Source organism: Podarcis raffonei, chromosome 16 (assembly GCF_027172205.1).
Source record: "Podarcis raffonei isolate rPodRaf1 chromosome 16, rPodRaf1.pri, whole genome shotgun sequence".
Lineage (NCBI taxonomy): Eukaryota > Metazoa > Chordata > Lepidosauria > Squamata > Lacertidae > Podarcis > Podarcis raffonei.
In genome coordinates this window covers 40,164,448-40,183,837 of record NC_070617.1, presented here as the reverse complement: position 1 = coordinate 40,183,837, position 19,390 = coordinate 40,164,448, and the positions used below count along the sequence as shown (strand labels likewise).

The 19,390-nt window shown below is 43.8% G+C and overlaps 1 protein-coding gene across 13 annotated transcripts in view; it reads left to right on the top strand.

Moving 5' to 3' along the window:
- NCOR2 (nuclear receptor corepressor 2) overlaps nt 1-19,390 on the top strand; it is a 359,439-nt gene that overhangs the window by 209,953 nt on the left and 130,096 nt on the right. For 12 of the 13 annotated variants that reach the window (XM_053369224.1, XM_053369223.1, XM_053369214.1 and 9 more), the window contains exons 15-16: nt 10,817-10,962; nt 13,110-13,282. In XM_053369224.1, coding sequence (XP_053225199.1) covers nt 10,817-10,962; nt 13,110-13,282 — 319 coding nt within the window. The remainder of the gene's footprint in view (nt 1-10,816; nt 10,963-13,109; nt 13,283-19,390) is intronic. The other variant, XM_053369216.1, reaches the window with a different exon arrangement.

Below are 19,390 nucleotides of genomic sequence, written 5' to 3'. Positions count from 1 at the left end.
CATCAGCCTCAAGGCCCCAGGGGCCGATCACTAACAGCTGACGAGGCCTGGTGCCTTTGAGCAGTGGCCTGGAAGGAGCACATTTATTTTCATAACACTACAGTATTAGTTTGGAGTGCGCGGAGGGCAGGGCGGGGCTTGGAACTGCACCTGTTGAAGCTGATGGGTTTTATTTTTGTTTTGCAGGGCACTAAGGCTACTTCTGTACAGGGACAAATAGGTCTTAACTTAGGTGGGTGTTGTTGTCCCCAATCCCAATCTGTAGTTTTTCTCAGAGCGTCCGACCTGCCAACTCTCTGTCAGTAATTTGGAGAACTGTAGTCAGCAGGGTGCCTCGCTTGCAGTGGCAGGCAGAACAAAATTGTTTGGGGGAAATTTTTACACATTGGGTCTCAAGACAATGTACAAGAAAATTTAAAATACAAACTCAAAAACACTAGAAATGCAGCACAAGTAAGATGCAGCCAATAATTGATTCATGTTTGCAGCAGAAATGTGCCAGAGTTGCTTTAGGACAGGGATAGGGAAGCTGTGACCATCCCAGATGGGGTTGGACTCCAAATCCCATGAGTCTCAGCCAGCTAGCTCAGTGGTGAGAGATGATGGGAGTTGTAGTATATCAACTTCTGGAGGGCACCAGGTCACACCCATACACCCGATTTCACAATGAATATAAAACAGGCAGGACAATTACAACAACAGACAAGCATTAAAAGCTGAAAAACAAAACTATAAACTAGGCACTTAGAATGCATACAGTGGCACTTGGGTTTAAATAACAAAGCCCAAGTTAGGGCTATCAACAGTATTGGATTATCAAGTATAGCTCCAGATTTGCCAGAGGTGATGAGGGTTTTCTTGAAAGGGATTGTTCCGCTGTATTATTATAAATATTCTGTTGGGAGCCACCCAGGGTGGCTGGGGAAACCCAGCCAGATGGGTGGGGTATGTATAAACAAACAAACAAACAAACAAACAAACATACATTATTATTATTACTATCATCATCATCATCATCTGGAGGTGCCTGTCCTTGTTGGTCTCAAATTAGGCATAATATCCTCCATCATAGCTGTATTTCAGAGTGAGTGGTACCAAGCGTCCAGGGTAAGATTTGGGACTGTTTTCCATTGAAATTGCATGGTTGCAATTACTATCCGTGCTGCCAATATAAAATATTCCGTAAAAAAAAAATAGTTTCTTTAATAATAGTTATCATTTCTGGCAAAATTAAGTTCCAAAAATCTTGCACCAGCTTACATTCCCACAATAAATGATAATATGTACCAAGTTTATTGCAACCCCTCCAACTATTAGGTGACATAGAGGAAAACATTTTAAACATTTGCAGAGAAGTGTGATGCCATCTGTGTAGTAATTTTAAGGAGTTTTCCCTAAGAAAAATGGAAACAGATTTTAAGGTTGAGTTTCTTTTTAACTCAGTCAGATGGGCAGGGTACAAATAATAAAATTATTATTAGTGTGTAGGACATATCTGCACAGGAATACACTTTTAGCTGCGCCCCAATAACAGGCCATTTCTTAAACAACCATTTGTATAGAGGCTCCATGCTGTTGGGATATTCAAACAACCGGGTGTTCAGAGGGCTTTGAACCCTAATAATAATAGTAATAATAGTAATAATAGTAATAATAATTTATTTATACTCCGCCCATCTGGTTTGGTTCCCCAGCCACTCCGGGCAGCATCCAACAAAATATTAAAAATACATTGAAACACCAGTCATTAAAAACTTCCCTAAACAGGGCTGCCTTCAGATGTCTTCTAAAAGTCAAATAGTTGCTTATTTCCTTGACATCTGATGGGAGGGCGTTTCACAGGGTGGGCACCACTACTGAGAAGGCCCTCTGCCTGGTTCCCTGTAACTTGGTTTCTCGCAGTGAGGGAACCGCCAGAAGGCCCTCGGAGATGGATCTCAGTGTCCGGGCTGAATGATGGGGGTGGAGACGCTCCTTCAGGTATATTGGGCCGAAGCCATTTAAGGCTTTAAAGGTCAGCACCAACACTTTGAATTGTGCTCGGAAATGTACGGGGAGGCAATGTAGGTCTTTCAAGACCGGTGTTATATGGTCTCTGCTGCCGCTCCCAGTCACCAGTCTAGCTGCCACATTCTGGATTAGTTGTAGCTTCTGGTTCATTTTCAAAGGTAGCCCCATGTAGAGCGCATTGCAGTAGTCTAAGCAGGAGATAACCAGAGCATCCACCACTCTGAAAACACAGTCTGTGGGCAGGTAGGGTCTCAGCCTGCGTACCAGATGGAGCTGGCAGACAGCTGCCTTGGACACAGAATTGATCTGCGCCTCCATGGACAGTGGAACTTGTGCATTCACCTTTGAATACATACATACATACCCATATTTAACTGCCCTGAGACCTCTGGATATAGAGCAGTATATAAATTCAACAATAATTATAGTAATAGGCACACCCACCCCACCCTCAAACTCAGGTCTCGGCTTGAGTATGCCTTACAGGAGAGTAATGAGCACAGGTGTGAATAGCAGGCACAATTGGGGGGCGACCATTCCTCCTCCATTCTATTGCTCTCACGAAGGGCATCTGCCTAGTGACTTTGGAGAAACAGAGTGCTGGACTAGTCATGGGTAGCCTTCTTGATGCCTTCTTGATGTTGATGGACTCCAGTTCCCATCATCCCCAGTCAGTGTGGCCAGTGGTCAGGGGTGATTGTAGTCTGGAGGGCACCATGCTGGCTAACCCTGAACTAGAAGGGTCTTTGGGGTAATCCAGCAAGTGTCCATTTATTTATATAACCCTTTTATTTTTCAAGGAAGTTTTGCAACCTTCACAGTGTTACAGTGGAACTGTCACTGTCTTTCCCATTTTAGAAATGGAAAATGGAGGTTAAGAAAGAGTGTCCTTCTTGCGGCACTTCTGGAATTCAACCACCTCCCAGGTCCAAGCCCAGTTAACATTTTACCTCCCTGCACTGGGACATTGTGTGCCCTGATAACTTGCTAACATCCGTTTGCAGCACAATCACACGGATCAACAATAACAGAAAACCCCATGTGTCACCTTTTGTGGTTGTGTGGATTGCCGTTTCTTGCCTGCAACTGAGCACTAAATTGACATCTTTGTTTTGAACACAACCTTAAAGACAAACTCTGGCATCTAGAGTTCCATTACAGAGGCTTTCCTGGAGGCTGAGTCCAGAGCTGTTTTAAAACCGGACCCTCATTCTGGTTTATGGCCAGGGAATTGTGATGGCTCCCTCTGGACCACATTTGATGCAGCCAGCTAGCTGTATTTGGAGTACAGCCTCCCAGTTGCAGTATCTTTGGGACATGGGAAGATGTTTTGACTGAACATTTGTCTGTATGTTGCTTGCTGCAGGAAGAGGCAGTCCCACAAACTTTAATAGAACGGCAGTGACTGTCACCTGGCTAAGCAGCTTCCAGGATTGCCCATTACCTAAGAATTGAGCTACTTTGTTTGTTTGTTTGTTTGTTTGTTTGTTTATGAAAATAAGCCAAAGATAAAGAGCAGAAGGAAATGGTGTTACTGGTGGTTGAAAGCAGCATAAGGTTGAACATTTTCACTGAACTTGTTCCAAAACATTACCCCAAAATGCCCATTTCTCCATAAAGCTGTTAGGCTGGTTTATATGTATTCTTTCGTAGTAAGTTAGTTTCTATGGACCAATTTTTCTCAATTCACTGAGATATAGTATGACAAATTGCCCCCACCCCCATTTTTAGCTGCAACAATCTTAGCAGCTAGTTTTTGATCATTTTCCAGAATAACATCTTTTAGATAACCAAGCAGAAATATTTTAGGTTCCATGGGTATGTAATATCCTAATATATCAGAGATATTAGCCTGAATAGATTTCCAGAATGTTTCTCTTTGAGAACAATCCTAGAAGATTTGCATGTAAACTGCTTTATTTAATCCATATCTGCACCATTTCTCTGATCCTAATTTATATATTAAATTCAATTCAAGGTGCTAAATATCACTGATAGAAGGTTTTAAAATAGTTCTCCTTTAGGTCTGCTAGAATTATATTGGAATGGAAGTTGTTCCAAATCCATTTCCATTGTTTCTGGTTATTCCTTGATCCAAATCTCACACCCATTTTCTCATATATGTATTTTGGTTCTGGTCCAAGTTTAACCAAACGTCATTGTTTTTGTTTTTGTTTTATAAGATATTTATTAGGTTTTTTCAAAGAATACACATAGATTTATGAACTAAAAAAAAATTACAAACAAAAAATTACAGTGTAAAAAAAAAATAGAAATTACAAAAAAACCTAAGAAAAAATACAGATAGAAAATACATACACAAACCAAGAAAAACAAAAAAAAAAGAAAAATTTAAAAACGAATCCAGTTTTCAGAGCTTGTAGGTTCATTTACTTATTTTCTTGACTTCCTCACACACCCCCTTTTCGTATTCCCATTTATATAATTGGTTCAGCAAATCCTAACCTTCTTTCATTTATCTTAACTTTTTATCATAACCTATTATAACAATTTATTTTCATTCATTATCAATCCATATTTACATATTCTTATTACTCTTATTTGCCAACACCACTTATTTCCAATCCAACATCATTTTAACATTCATTAATTTTACAGTATTTCTGCAGATAGTCTTTAAATTTCTTCCAATCTTCTTCCACCAACTCTTCTCACTCTTTTCCGATTTTTACAAGCAGAAAATACTCCCTTCTTCCCTCCCTCTCCTTAAATTCAGGGAGGGAATTCCTCTAATTTGACGTTTGGAATTTAGGTCTTTTTAACACTCCTCGCCCGGTATTTAGCTTGGACGGTCTTTGCTTTAATCTTTATACAAACCGGAAGGTGGACTTCCTCTTTACACCTTCCCGCTTCAGTGCCAAATTATACTTTAATTTTCCTTAAGCTTTCAGTCTTAATGCTTGACCTACTCACGGGTTGTTGTTTAACAGCCGAATTGTCAGAAGAAGAAAGGTCAGCGCTCTCCGGCAACAGCTGCGCAGCTTCACTCCACGAAAGTAGCGATCGACTCTCAGCACCGCGCCACCCCCGTTCCACTCCGGAACCCCTCACGGGGTCCCTTTGCAGATTGGGGAGGCGCTTTCGGTGCCCGCCGAGTCCCACGGCCACAGGCTTCACCCGCCTGTGGTTTTTGACAGGGTCCCCGCTTCGCCGTAGCGGAAAAGACCCGGTTTCCGCGGAGCTTCTCCCTCCGAACTAGAAGGAGACCGTCATTGCCGTTGGCGCCGCCTCCAGAAGTCTAACCAAAGGTCATTGAATTCTGCAAGCAGAACTACATTTTCTGCAACAAGCTGTGAGAGATTTGGACAGTACCTCTGCCGGTGTGTTCGATTATGTATAATGTTCTAATGCCCTTCCAGGTTGGAAATCTCAGAGCAAATTAATATAATGTTTGCGGGACAGAGGGCTGGTGGCGATGAAGCTCCCTGGTGTGATTACTACATAAAGGGGTGTTTGGTGTGCATATGCGGGTGGGGAGTGGCTTAAGAAAAATGTAAAACTGGTACAGAGTTCTGTCATCTGTGTAATGTGGGGATAGGCCCTACTGGCTGGACCTGGTGGGAGCTCTAGTCCAAAACATCTGGAGGGCACCTGGCAAAGGCTGAAGGACTTAATCAAGCCAACTGTGGCAGAGTGTTCTTGATAACTGTTCGGTTGCCAGTAGGTAGGGAGCCCTTTTCTGAATTTTCCAGTTCTTTATCTGAGATGATAGCTGGCTCCAAGGTTCTCCTGTTGCTGATCCACCTCCTTCAGTCGTTCAAAGGGAGAGGAGTTAAAGAGTTCAGGAAAACATTAAGCAGAAGTCTGCACTGCTTCCTTATCTAGGCAGAGGATGCTGGTGTTGCTAGTGAGACATAGGTCACAGGGGTTGTTAAGGCCTGAAGTGTTCTTTTTTGGGGGTGAGGTGAGGGGGGTCCTCTTAGGCAGATGAGCTGATGGTCCTTGCATTCTTGTTCCACCAGCTCTGCAATCCCAGTAGACTATTCTGTGGGACTTCAGGGCACCATCTGGGTTGTGGTAACAGCCTAACTGGACACCCAGTCAGCTGACCGAAAGGGCCAATCCCTGTCCACCAGGCCTTATAAATCCCTGGCCTCCCTGCTTGCTCTTCCAGTCTGGACGCTGCCTAAGAATTTGACCCTTGCCTGTATTTGACTGTGGACCTGGTTCTTCTTCTGATGCTTGACTGCTGTCTTGGAACCTGTCCCTCAGCTTGAAATCCCCGCTCAGCCATGAAGCTCACTGCATGGCTTTGGGTCAGTCTCTGCCTCTCAGCCTAACCTACTTTTACAGGCTCACTGTGAGGATAAAATGGAGGAAATGTGGCATAGAAATATAATAAATAAAATGGAGGAAGAACCTCCGATCAGCATTACCTGTACATCATCTGCTTTAACAGAAGCATCATGTTCCCGATATTGTGCATGTCGTGGTCGTACCCTTTCACCCTCTTCTCAGAACCTGACCTTCTGAAGCCTGATGCTGCCAGGGGCTGCCATGACCAAGCCTACAGATGCAGCCCTCTCCTGACATACTTGTAGACAGTGTAAGGACCAGCAGAGCGTAGTGGTTAAAGTTTTGGATTAGGCCTGGAGAGATCACAGTTGAAGGCTTGTATCCAGCTAACATTTCCTCAGAGTAGACCCATTGAAATTACTGGGCCTAAGTTAATCATGGTTGTTCATTTTAATGAGTCTGCTCTTGAGTGGAAGTTAGTTGAATACAATCCAAAGTCCCCACGTCGCCATGAAGGTTGCAGAATGATCTTGGGCCAGGCGTTTCCTGTCAGCCTGATATGGTTGTTGTGGGAGGTGGGAGAACCACGTATGCTGTCTTGAGCTTCATGGAGGACATAAGTGCAGTAAATAAACTGAACTCAAAGGGGATTGTGCTCCTTTGCAACCCAGATGCATACCTTTATAAAGTTCCCAGTTTTGATCTCATTTCTGTGAGCTCCAAGCTACTTTTTTGTTTTTGTTCTGAACTGTTTTTCCCCCATTCATCTTCTTTGGGTTGCCTGGACGTGAACAGGAGGTTTCTCCAAAGAACTTGTCCTTTAGTGCAGTGGTCACCAGACCTTTTCCCACATGGAGCACTTGAAATTACTGAAGGTCTTCGGGGACAATAGTGTTTCTGCCTGTTGCAGCAATTGCAAAGAGGCTGTTTGATTTTTAATTGTATTTTTTTTACTTTTTATTGTATTTGATTGTATTACATTTTGCATTCCATATAACTGAAATGGTAGTACAATAAAATACAGTACAATAAAATACAGTTGTGTGTGCTGTGGGCAACCTGAATAAAGCTCATGGACTACAGTTTGGGTGTTTTCTTTGATGTCTGTAATGAGAAAGTTCCTATACCCATTTGGGAGTGAAACTGACAATGTTATAGGTGGAACTTGCTTGGGTTTCCTTCCTCTCCCTCCATCTAAGCCCATGAGATCAATTTACCTTATTACTTTCGAAATGTTGTGGATGCAACAATATATGTCGCGTTGTCATACTTCTGCAGCCATAAAAGATCTTTCATAGTAACGGCACTGGCAATGCCACAGTCTGCTGCTGCGGTAGATGCCCTTTGCAGTCAAAGGGTTTGAGGAGGTGCTTGATCTTCTAGCATTCTTAAAAGATGTGACTCTTTGAAGCCCAAAGAGTCCCCTTAGTCACCAAAGAAGCATTTTGCAAAAGCAGCGATTGAGGCGGCAGGAATGCGTGTGTGATCGTGCATGTGTGTTTCTACTAGAGTTGTGCTTCCTTTTCTTTCTTTCCCTTTTTCAATAAAGGGATTTTTTGTGTAGAGTAAAGTAAACTGGTATGACAGCCACATCCTCCAGCTTTCTTGTCACCTTCCAGTGATTCACTTCCAGCTGCTCCTCCTACGCATGTCTGATTCAGCTTTTGATTTCTCTCTTTTGACAACTTTAAAGGTAAAACAGCTGCTGAAGTCTCTTCTTGAGCTGGAGGGGAAGCAGGATGTTCTTTGTAGAACCTTCCCATTCTGTTTAATAGAGCCTGCTGTGGCCTTGCCCGCAGGGTCAGCCAGGAGGTTGCTGAAATCCTAGTTAAGGTTCCTGGGCCTTCTGATCATGCTGTGAGTTCTGTAGAGGGCGGCCTTTGCTAACTGGCATCCTGAAGGTGCCGTTGGACTCCCAACAGATGCCATGCTCCAGGAGTTGCCCTCAGAGGCTAGAGTTTCAGTCCCAGGAGGTAAGGCATAGCATTTACCCAAGAAAGTAGGGTTCAAGCTGCAGCATAGTCTCAACAAGCCAAATCCAAGCACAGGGAACCAGTCTAAATCCAAAACATCCAGAGGCTAGGTCAGGCTACAGTCTAAGGCAACTTTTCTTAACCTTGGGTTCCCAGATGTTTTTGAACTTCAATTCCCATCATCCCTGGCCACTGGCATCCAACTGGCATCCAACAGCATCTGAGGACTCATAGTTGAAAAGGGCTAGTCTAAGGTCAATAGCACAGACTGCTCAGGCAAGGGGAAAAACAGCAATGCAGGGGAATCTGGAACCCGACACCAGAGACCTGTATTGTTTCCAACAGCTGCAGAGTTCAAGAGGGAGACCTCCTATAGTGTGGCCTCTTAGACCACACACTAACTGCATCTGCTGGTAGTAAATAAGTACCAGGGATTGTGTACTCACAAGTAGATCCTTTTAATTAGAAGCCACGTGACAACTCTGTGTCCATGGATGCAGGCTATGTCATCTCTTTTCAACCTGGACCTGGACCTTTTGGTGCCAGGGTTCTCAAGCACAGAGGATTGGTTCCATGGCCTCCTAACAACTCCAGGGCTTCTTCAACAGGCCTCCTACCAGTGGGCCCCTCAAGAATATACTAAATGTTGGTTCCAGGAGACCATGCCTTCTCCCCAAGGTCCACGACCTGTGGAGTGTCTGGTGTGTCCTCAAAGAACTTAGCATTTGGCACCTGGTCAGGGCTAGGCACAACTGCAGACCCAACCAGCACCGGCAATGGAACCTAGATATGGGTGTGTTTTGCCAGCTGTGCTTTTCTCTTCTGGTGGTCAAAGTAGATTTGTGCAGGGTGCGTGCAAGTTCCAGCTTTTGCAGACACTCTCCTCTTGGGTGGCCACTCCCATTAAATCCATCAGCACCTAGAAAGTGCATCAAGGATGAGAAGATTAGACTCATGTTGCTTTTGGCAGCAGGAGAAATCTGCTCCTTCCTTTCTCAGCACCTTGTGCACTCTACTCCTTTCTCCCTAACCTTCTTATTTGTGACGCCTTTCATCTTGGGGGAAGGGCTGTGGCTCACAGTTGGGTATCTCTTCTGCATGCAGAAGGTCCCAGGTTCAATCTTTGGCATCTCCAGGTAGGGCTTAGGGAAACCCCATCTAAAATCTTGGTCTATACTGGCAGCACTTCTTGCAGCACTGAGATAGGTGGACCAATAGTCTTGACTCAGTATAAAGCGGCTTCCCAAGTTTCTGTGTCCCAGTTTATATCTAGCGTTGCCTTCTTGACCATCAGTTTGGTTGGTTCATTTCTTTCTTAAAAACAAGTTTCTGTCCCTTGTGTCAGCAGGGGAAAGTATGGGGAAATCTCCACACCCTCCTCCCTCTCCATTCTTGCCTTCCTCTTAACGTTGCTGCAGCACATCTAAATGGCAAATCTTGAAAAAGAATAGACCATGTAGATGAAACACTTCCAGGAGTAACTTGCATGTTGTATAAATTGTTGTTGCGGAATGCTTATGGGAAGAGTATTGTGGAATGTGACATGGCCATATCTGTTCTCCCCATTGTGAGTGAAAGAATCCAGCTCCTTTCGTAGAAAGTTGGCTCTTACATGGAAAGCTGGCATACCCGAAATGCAGTGCCAGATATTCCTCCCCAGCCCTTGCATTAAATACTTTCCACTGCTGCTTCCTGGCCACACAGATGGTTTAACAATAGTGTGTGTGTGCAAGCATATTGTTTGGAATGGCTCGGCACTTCACTTACCTTTCCCAGAGTAAAAGATATATGTGTTGGCACATTAGACCTGGATTTCTTCCTTGTTTAGGACATAGGTTTATGGGAACAATTGCCACAAAGAAGTGCGTGGGGGGAGGCTTTAATTGTGTTTCCTACATTGCAGGGGGTTGGACTAGATGACCCTTTGGGTCCCTTCCAATTCTACAATTCAGTGAGTCTAAGAAGAGACATTAAGGTGGAGGGGACAGCCGATGGAAATACTCAGGGCGGCAACCTGAGTTGGGGAGGGCACAGGGTGCACGAGGGGGAGGAGAAGCAGGAAAGCCCCATTGCGCAAATGAAAATCCTTGCACTGATGGGACGTGTTTTTTGGAGGCCGCCCAATGTTTGTGTCATCTTTATAGATGGAACAGCTCTCTGTATGGAAATGTTTTTAATTGTTTTCACACTTTTCCTGGGTTATTGTTGTAGCTGTTTTATTTGTTTTATAATTGTTTATTTTACTGTTGTAACCCACCGTGGGATGCTATGGTTTGGAGTGGGCAAGAAATCTAAATAAATAAAAGATTCTACTCTGGCTTTATTGTTTTATTTATAAGCCACCCTGAAAATATATTTTTTTTATTGGCGGAAGGCATATAAATAACTTAAAAACATAAAATAAAACAATTGCCTTATAATTGCATTCAGTCACAAAAAAATCTGTAACAATATGAAGCATGGGGGGGTCTTTTTCTCCTTTCCTTTTAGCTCTCTTGCCTTGGTGTGTGTCTGGCATCCCTTGAGTGTCACCCAGGTGCTCATTGGTTTTGGCTTCCCTTTTCTCCATTTCTCAGCAGCAGCAGCAACAGCAGCAGCAGCAGCAGCAACAACAGATGCCCCGTAGCAGCCAAGACGAGAAAGATGAAAAAGAAAAGGAGAAAGACACAGAGAAGGAGGAAGAGAAGCCAGAAGCAGAAAACGACAAAGAGGAACTGACAAAGTAAGTCTGACCACTTCTCTTCCCTTCCAGCAACCCAAGAGCCAGCACGACAGCACCTGCTTACCAGCTCCCTCTTCCTGCCTCCAAGGTGCAAGGCAGAAGCGCTCCCTTCTCCAGACATTGGCTGGCAGAATCAAGGCTCAAGGCCTAGTCCCAGATGGCACACAATATAGAGAAAATATAAAATGAAAGCATTAGGGGAAAGGTGAAGCACAGTTTTCCTAAACAAAATACTAATCTTGTTTCACATATTCCCTGACCTACATATGAAACTTTCTTGTAATCTGTCAGAGAATTGGTTTGTCTGGAGTGTACCAATATTGTGTACCCTGATTGGCAGCAGTTCTCCAGGTCCCGGTATTGGCTACTCTGAGACTACTTTATTCCATTTTCCTGATGTTTCCTCACCTGATAATTCCCACCTTTTATGTGATCTTTCACACATCATAAAAGCCACTTCTGGAAATCTAGCAGAATCTGATGGAGGTTTAGTGCTCATTTCTGTTTTAATTGCTTAACCCTGTTAGCCCAGAAAATTGCTGGAGTTTCACGCTGTGATTTTCCTGTGGTTTTCATGGGTCATGCCTATGTTGAAATTTGGAGCGGTATTCTGGCATCCAGTTCTTTTCTGTTTTTTCCATGGGGGGATCATGAGGGAACAGAAGCAAGCATACTCATAAATAGTGGTGGCATGTCCATTGACGGATGCTATTATGCTGCACCACACCCAGTGCTGTAAATGATATTTGCCGTGTCGTGGCAGCAAACTGACCGGAAAGCCACAGATCCATAACTAAACGGGTAATGCAGTGTAAAATGAATGTTGGGAACAGGGACAGAAGCACTAGCATTGTAACTAGGAAGACTACTACAGCAAACCCCACATCCAAATGCACCTGGACTGGCAGCAACTCTCCAAGTCCTGGAATCGCTATCCAATACCTTTTTCTGATTGAAATTGCTAGGCACTCACTGCAGAGACACCAAACAAAGGACGCATATCGCAACACAACACACACAGTGATAAGGAGCAGATTGGGATGGTGGGGGGATAGATGGCCTGCTATAACATTGACATGATAAAGACAATTTCTAACACAAATGTAACAGTGGAGAACCAATAGAAATGGGAATTCATGCAATTTAGTGAAGTGTTCCATATTTTTTTAGACAGTACACCGCTTAGTTACGTTTGAAATAGAAAGCGATGTATAAATGTAAAAGGTGTGTGCAGACACACAGCTGCACAGTGTTGAATGGCTGCCAGTGAGTTTCAAGGAAACTCAGGGGAAGCTTTTTTATGCTGTTAACAAAAAGTGCTTGAGACGTATTGTCAGCTGCAGCACACTTGAGCTGTTGTGGGCTTCCCAGAGGCGTGCGTTGGCTGCAGTATGAAACAAGATAGTGGTCTGGCCTTCCAGATTATTTAGACTACAACTCACATCAGCCTTGACTATTGGCTGCTCTGCAACATCCGGAGGGCCAAAGGTCCCCTACCTCAGGTCCAGAGGGACCTTTTGTGGTGATCCAGCAGGATTGTTTTTGTGTCCTCCCCAGTGTCACTTGCACAAAACTTTACAGGGTGCATCTATGCCACTTCCTTTTGCCCTTGTGTACTGTTGCATCTTGGAGTGTTGCTGCAACAGTGCTACTTGGGTGTCTGTCCCACTACATTGCAGGAACATGGTGGTGCAGGGACTGTTGAGCTTGATCCTGCTACTTGTGCAGCAGAGCATTGCCATAGAGACTTGGCATGTCCTCTGGTTAACAGGGAAGTGAAATGAGCACCACTTGACTTCTGTGGATGATTTGGCATATGTTTGTTTACTTTCTTTAATGGGGCTTAATCCTTGGCTTGAAGGAGCATCTGGCTTTGTGGCATCCGGGCTTCGTGATGCGTTTCTCAGCTGATCCCTTTTGGGAAGATAAACGAGGAGACAGAGCCAAGATGATTTGGCTGCCCTGGTCTTCAACCTGTCTCTGTTAGGTCCCTCAACAGCTGTGGCTGAGAAACTGCAGCCCTCTGCAAGGCAGAGAGAACAAAGTGGGGAAAGTGCCTCTCTTGCAAGAGTGAGAGGCAAGGGAAATCAGTACCACAGGTTGATGGTGATAGTTTTCTTCTGTTCCCCCGACTCTGGCTCGCACAGGGAGAAGAACGAGGATACGTCTGGCGAGGACAATGACGAGAAAGAAGCCGTTGCTTCTAAAGGGCGCAAAACCGCCAACAGCCAGGGCCGGCGCAAGGGCCGCATCACCCGCTCCATGGCCAGCGAAGCCAACAGCGAGGAAGTGGTTGCTCCCCAGCAGAATGCAGAACTGGGTATGGAGCAGCTACCTCTGTGGCACGGAGGGAGGAGGTGGCATCTGGGTAGGCAAAGTGAAGCACGCAACCGGTAGGCAGGAGCCCAGTAGCAAAGGGGGGGGCGGAGACTCATATAGTTAGTTACTATTGATTGTATTATTTAGCGTATTAATGGCTTGCTTGTTTTTGTTTGTTTGTTTGTCCATTCATTCATTCAATTTATATATACCACCCTTCCTCCAGAAGCATACACAACACATGCACACCAGTATAAGGAAGAATGCCAGCGGGGACATGTCTGTCTGTCTGTCTTATCTTTTTGATTTATATAGTGCCTTTTATCATAAGATATTGGGGCAGTTCACAGAATAAAATACAGGATGAAAACATGAAAATAAATAAAATAAAACAGCAAAACAATAACCCCCCTTCCCACAAACACATTTAAAAGGCTGGAGAATATTAATCATCCAAAGACCTGGTTGAAGACGAACGTTTTCGCCTGGTGCCTGAAAATATATAATGAAGGCACCAGGTGAATCTCCCCCAGAAGAGCATTCCACAAACAGGGAGCCACTGCAGAAAAGGCCCATTCTCATGTTGCCACCCTCCAGACTTCATGAGGAGGAGGCACATGGAGAAGGGCCTCAGAAAATGATCTCAGGATCCAGGACAGTTTATATGGGGAATATCTTCAGGTAGTAGGTGCGCAAAATAGACTGTAGCCCCTGGGAAAATGTATCTGTTGTGCTCTGGGATGATCATTAATGTTTGCCTCAGGGATGGGAAACCTCTGGCCTGATGGACTGATTTGCCCCCAAAGACTGTTGTCTCCAGTCACAACTTGGGGTTACTCACTAGAACAAGAAATGAGATTCTTTGGGGTTAGGATCATCTTATAATGCAGTTTTCTTCTTCTGCTCACTTGCATCTTGGTATGCAAACTTTAGAAGAGTTTCCCCTCTCAACCACTTGAGGGCCTTGGAATACTGAGAAATCTCATCCAGGGAAAAGGGCATGTGTGTATTCCTGGGCTGGAATATATACCAACCAAGGTTGTAGCTTTAATTGAGTTTAACTGGTAGATTAATCAACCCAAACACTAGTTGATTAAGCAATTGGAAAGGCAGTTTTAGAGGTGTATAAAATGTATGGATGCTGTAGAGAAAGTAGACATAGTACAGTGGTACCTCGGGTTAAGTACTTAATTCGTTCTGGAGGTCTGTTCTTAACCTGAAACTGTTCTTAACCTGAAGCACCACTTTAGCTAATGGGGCCTCCCGCTGCTGTTGCGCTGCCGGAGCACAATTTCTGTTCTCATCCTGAAGCAAAGTTCTTAACCCGAGGTACTATTTCTGGGTTAGCGGAGTCTGTAACCTGAAGCGTATGTAACTTGAGGTACCACTGTACAGTGAAGGTGCTCATTTTGAGGTTTTGGTCATTTGTGTTGAACTGACCAGTTGATACTGATCAAAGGCAGTTAGCAAGGGGTTTATAGGTCTAAACCGGCACTTCTTTGAATTGCACTTGGAAATGAATAGGCCACTAGTGCAGTTGGCGCAAAAGGAGAAGACCATTCTCTCTCATTCTCACACTCACACACATCCTTTAACAGACAGCCGCTGGGAGGGTTTAGTCCTCCCTAGTGGAACATGCCACTGAGAACGGTCACAGGCAAGGCTTTCCTCCTGCACCTGCGTCAAGGTCAGTTGTCCCGAAGGACAGATGATGCCAGCAGAAAATGCAGCTAAAGGAAAACATGACCTGTGGAGCTCCCTCTCCTTAGCAACATCAGCCTTAGAGCTATTCTGCAAGGTTCGAGAAACACCTCTAGCAGGAGGAGGCAGCCATGTTCTGAGGGGGTAGAGTGGATAGTTTCTTCGTATTGCAGAGCTGGGGTACCATTTTCAAATACTCCTCCACAGAAAAATAAAAATAAATGAAAGAAATAAGCAGGGATAGTGGGGAAAAGGCTGAGTGCTATTTAAAAACCATTTCACAGTTCCATAGCCTCTAGGCATGACTGTTTGTAATGTGACCTACCCTTTGGTGATCACTCGTAGCCAAGTGAGATGGTCAATGGTGTGTCCGTAAGTGACTGTGGAGGCCAATTCTAGATCCATACATCCTTCCACAGTGGGGACACTGGTTTCCAGTCAGGAGTTGATCCTGGTGAGGGTTTGCCAAACGTGCTTTCCTCTTAGCACGTTTCTCCCTTTCTTCCTGAGTTCATGCTTCTTCAAAGTCCATGACACCTTTGGTAGCAGCTATTCTCCAATTGGAGCACTCACAGGCCGGTGTTTCTCAATCATCTGTGCTTATACTGCATTTTTAAAGATTTGCCTTGATAGCATCTTTAAACCTCTTTTACTGTCCACTAGTATTTCGCTTTCCATTCTTAAGCTGCGAATACAGTAGCTGCTTTGGAAGACAATAATCAGGCATCCGAACCACATGACCAGTCCAACAAAGTTGATGTTGAAGAATCATTGCTTCAACACTGGTGATCTTTGCTTTTTCAGTACACTGATATTTGTTTGCCTGTCTTCCCAAGTGATGTGTAACTGTTTCTAATGTGACCTACATGGGGATGCTCTCAAGTATTAAATCAGGGTGTGGGGGACCTCAAGTCCATTGGTCTCGTTGGCCTCCCCTCCACAGGCTGTTTTAACTAAGCAATGGCCTGCCAGTTACCTGAAGCTAATGTCAGGTTTGGGCAGGTAAAAAAGTGGCTGGGCTGGAGCACAAGGAGCTTCTGAGGTGCCACTGATCAGTTAGGCTCTTACATTTTTATGACCTCATAAAAGTTTCTGAAAGCACGGGTAGAAAAAGAAAAGAGCAAGATATGAGCTGGAAAGACCCTGAATTCAACTTTGTCTCAGCGACAGACAACTTTAGGCAAGCATCCATGGCTGTAATCTAATCATACTGCCCCAATGAGCCTGCTTTGCAGGGGTTTTGTAATGATTTCTGAGCTAGATTTCTGAGTAGAAGAGCATCTCCTGGCAATGCCTGTTCCTTGGATAACTTTCATCCTTTCACCCTCTTCCCAACGTGCTTATCGCATATGAGCTTGTCTCATTATGGGGAGTCAGTTTTGCAAAGGGTGAAACTACCTTGTTGACATGCAAGGGGAGCTAGCTGCAACCCCATCCCTCCAGCTGTGAAGGCCAGCCCCTCCTCTGCCTCCCAAGCCCTTGACTCTGAACAAGACATGGGCCTTGAGAATTGTAGCTTTCCTCTTGCCTGTCTCTTGTTAGCTTTCTATATTTTTGTTTAAGTCTTTCTAGGACTGTTGCAACTTTTCTTTCTGCAGAGGCTTTTAAATGAGCCTCTAAGGCTATTTTTTCTTTCTATAAAGGAGCCTGTCCAAACATCTTTCACTGTGATCAAAATAACATTTTCTCTTAGTTTAGAGCAGGGGTCAGCATGGTTTATCTTGCCTGGCCTGGATTGGTCCTGGGGAGATTCCTCTGTGGGCCGGATCGCAGGCTGGAAGATTTGAAGCAAACAGCTCTCACACACAAAATCTCAAAGCTGCCCTTGTCCACTCTGTTTCAGTATGGAAAGCTGAGATAGGAAGTAGAAATCGAAGACTTCCGGGTTAGCGCCATCGGCTAATGGCGGATTCCCTCCGAGCTCCGGAGGGAATCGGCTCCGCAGGAGTTCGGTCCTGCCGTGGCGGCGACGCGGGGACCCCTGAAAATCACAGGCGGTGAAGCCTGTGAACTTGGTGACTCGGCGGGCACCATTTGCGCCCCCCCTGACCCGCGAAGGAGCCTTTTTAAAGGCTTCGGAACGGGGGACGGGGTGAGCGGCACGGTGCTGAGAGTCGACTGCTTCTCCTGCGAAGTGAAGCCGCATGCCATGGTTGGAGAGCGTTGACTTTTTCTTGTGAACAATTGGACTTTAAAAGCAACAACCCGTGAGTAGTACGGAAATTGGATTTACAAAGAAATTTTTTTTTTTTTAATTAGCCACGATCGGGGAAGGCGCAAACAGGAAGTCCGTCTCCCCGTCTTGTAAATAATCTTAAGCAAGGATCAGCTAACTAAGGTTGAGAGAATTTTTTCTTGTTTATTGGATAAAAGACATTAATTTCACGATTTGGCAGTATAAGTAATTTTACTGGAGGATAAGAGCTAATTTTGGGAGCTGAAGTGCCGCCCCCCCCCCCGGACCCGGGAGTGATCCGCGGGAGAGCCTGTTGAAGAGGTATTGAAGAGTTTGACAGCTGTCAAATTAGCTGTCAAAGCTGAAAAAGAGAACTTTGTTTCTGTTGTCTCTGCTGGTTATATTTGTTACAATTTGGTTATAATTTGTTGAAAATAAGGAAGAACTGATACAAACTAACTTGACTTTTGGATTTGAACTGGAAGAAATATTAAGTAACCAAAATCCCTCTAGAGGGGGTTTTGGGACATTACAAGAATGGCTGAAGGAGGGAAAATACAAGCTAAGTTGGACAGAGTTTTTGTTCTCTTGGGAAAGTTACAAAGCCAAATTGATGTTTTGGCTACAAATGTTGCAACTCTGGACTTAACAGTAAATAAATTCATTGAATTTGATAAGGACTTGACTCAGGAAGTTTATGCAGCTGGACAAGAAGAGAAACTTGAGAACTTTGAGAGTGTGGAGAAAGAGATATATGTTGTTCCTGAGGAAAAGGAAGGAGGAGCTGTAATGCTGCAGATGACTAAGGAGAGCCAGAGGCCTGACATGATGGCTACAAAGGAAAATAAGAACTTGATGTTGAAAATCTGGTTTGAATTGGAGAGATCTCCTTATGTGGAGATCTGAAGACCCAAGGATTACAAATCTGATTAAGGTGGAAGTTGGAGCTTTGGGGACATTTGGACTTGAAAGGAGTAAGAAACAAGATTCGGGCTCCACTTTTAAGTATGGAGGTCTGGCTGGAAGAAATATGGATCCCATTTGGCTAGAGCTTCTCCGAGATCTGGTGTTTAATATTAAGGACTATCAAAAAACCGGCAGAGAGGAATTGAGAGAGAATTAAGAGCCTCGGACGTGAGATCTCCAGGCTGATAGTAGATCAAGACTGATGGACATTTGTTGGGGATTGAAACCGGGAAGGGGGGGTGGAGTTTGGGGATCCAAAGGGTGCATAATTACAATCTGTTTTTGCTTTTATTTTGTTTTGCTATTTGTATGAAAATTGGGGAAGTTGTGGAAGGGAATTTGGGTCGACGTTAGAAAAAAGTTTTAAAAATGAGAATTGATGTATAAATATTGATGTTTATAAGGTAAAATTGGCTTTTTTAAAATGAACTAAATAGAAAAAGGTAAAAAATTAGGGATAAGAACTTGTTGAACTAACAATTTGAATTGGAATATAAGAAGGGGAGGTGTGGGGAAGTCAGGGAAATATGTTATAGAAAAATAAGGATTGTAAACTTTATGTGTTTTTAACTTTTTTTCTTTTTTTCTTTTTTCTTTTTTTTTGTATTAAAGTGGAAAATTTCAATAAATATCTTTTTTAAAAAAAGATAGGAAGTAGAAATCATGAAATAAAAATTTAAAGTCTGAAAACTAGGAGTCCTCCTGCACCTTCCGGTTCAGCCCCCAGCCAATACCTCTGCTTTGACTGCGGTTCCACAGAGGGCAAACCCACAGAATGTTTGGCCATTGAAAGGATAGCCAGCAGTGGCTGGTGCTCATTGAGACTTGTAGGATAGAAGACGGAGATCATTAGTGGGTGGAGCCAATGCCCTCTGTACTTCTAATGTAAATGCTGTCCCAGGACAGCTTAAAAACAAATAGCAAAACCATTTGTAAGAAAGACAATTATAATAAAAATAAAGTTATTATAATAAATTATAAAAAAATAAAACTGATTTTTCAGACTATTTAAAAAATATTATAGTATGATGAAATCTCTGGATTTGAGCTATGAGCAACAGAAGTCATTAATTATAATATTGTGGTTATGATTTGATAGATAGAAGATAGGGTGCAGCAGAAGGGGAGAAAAAACTCCATGGAAGAGGAGTGGGAAGTCGACAAAAATAAGAGAAAAGATGAAATTGTGTTATGACTGCATATGGTAAAAATGTTGAAACTTAATAAAATATAATTGGGGGGAAATCTAATAAAATTGAAGATGGG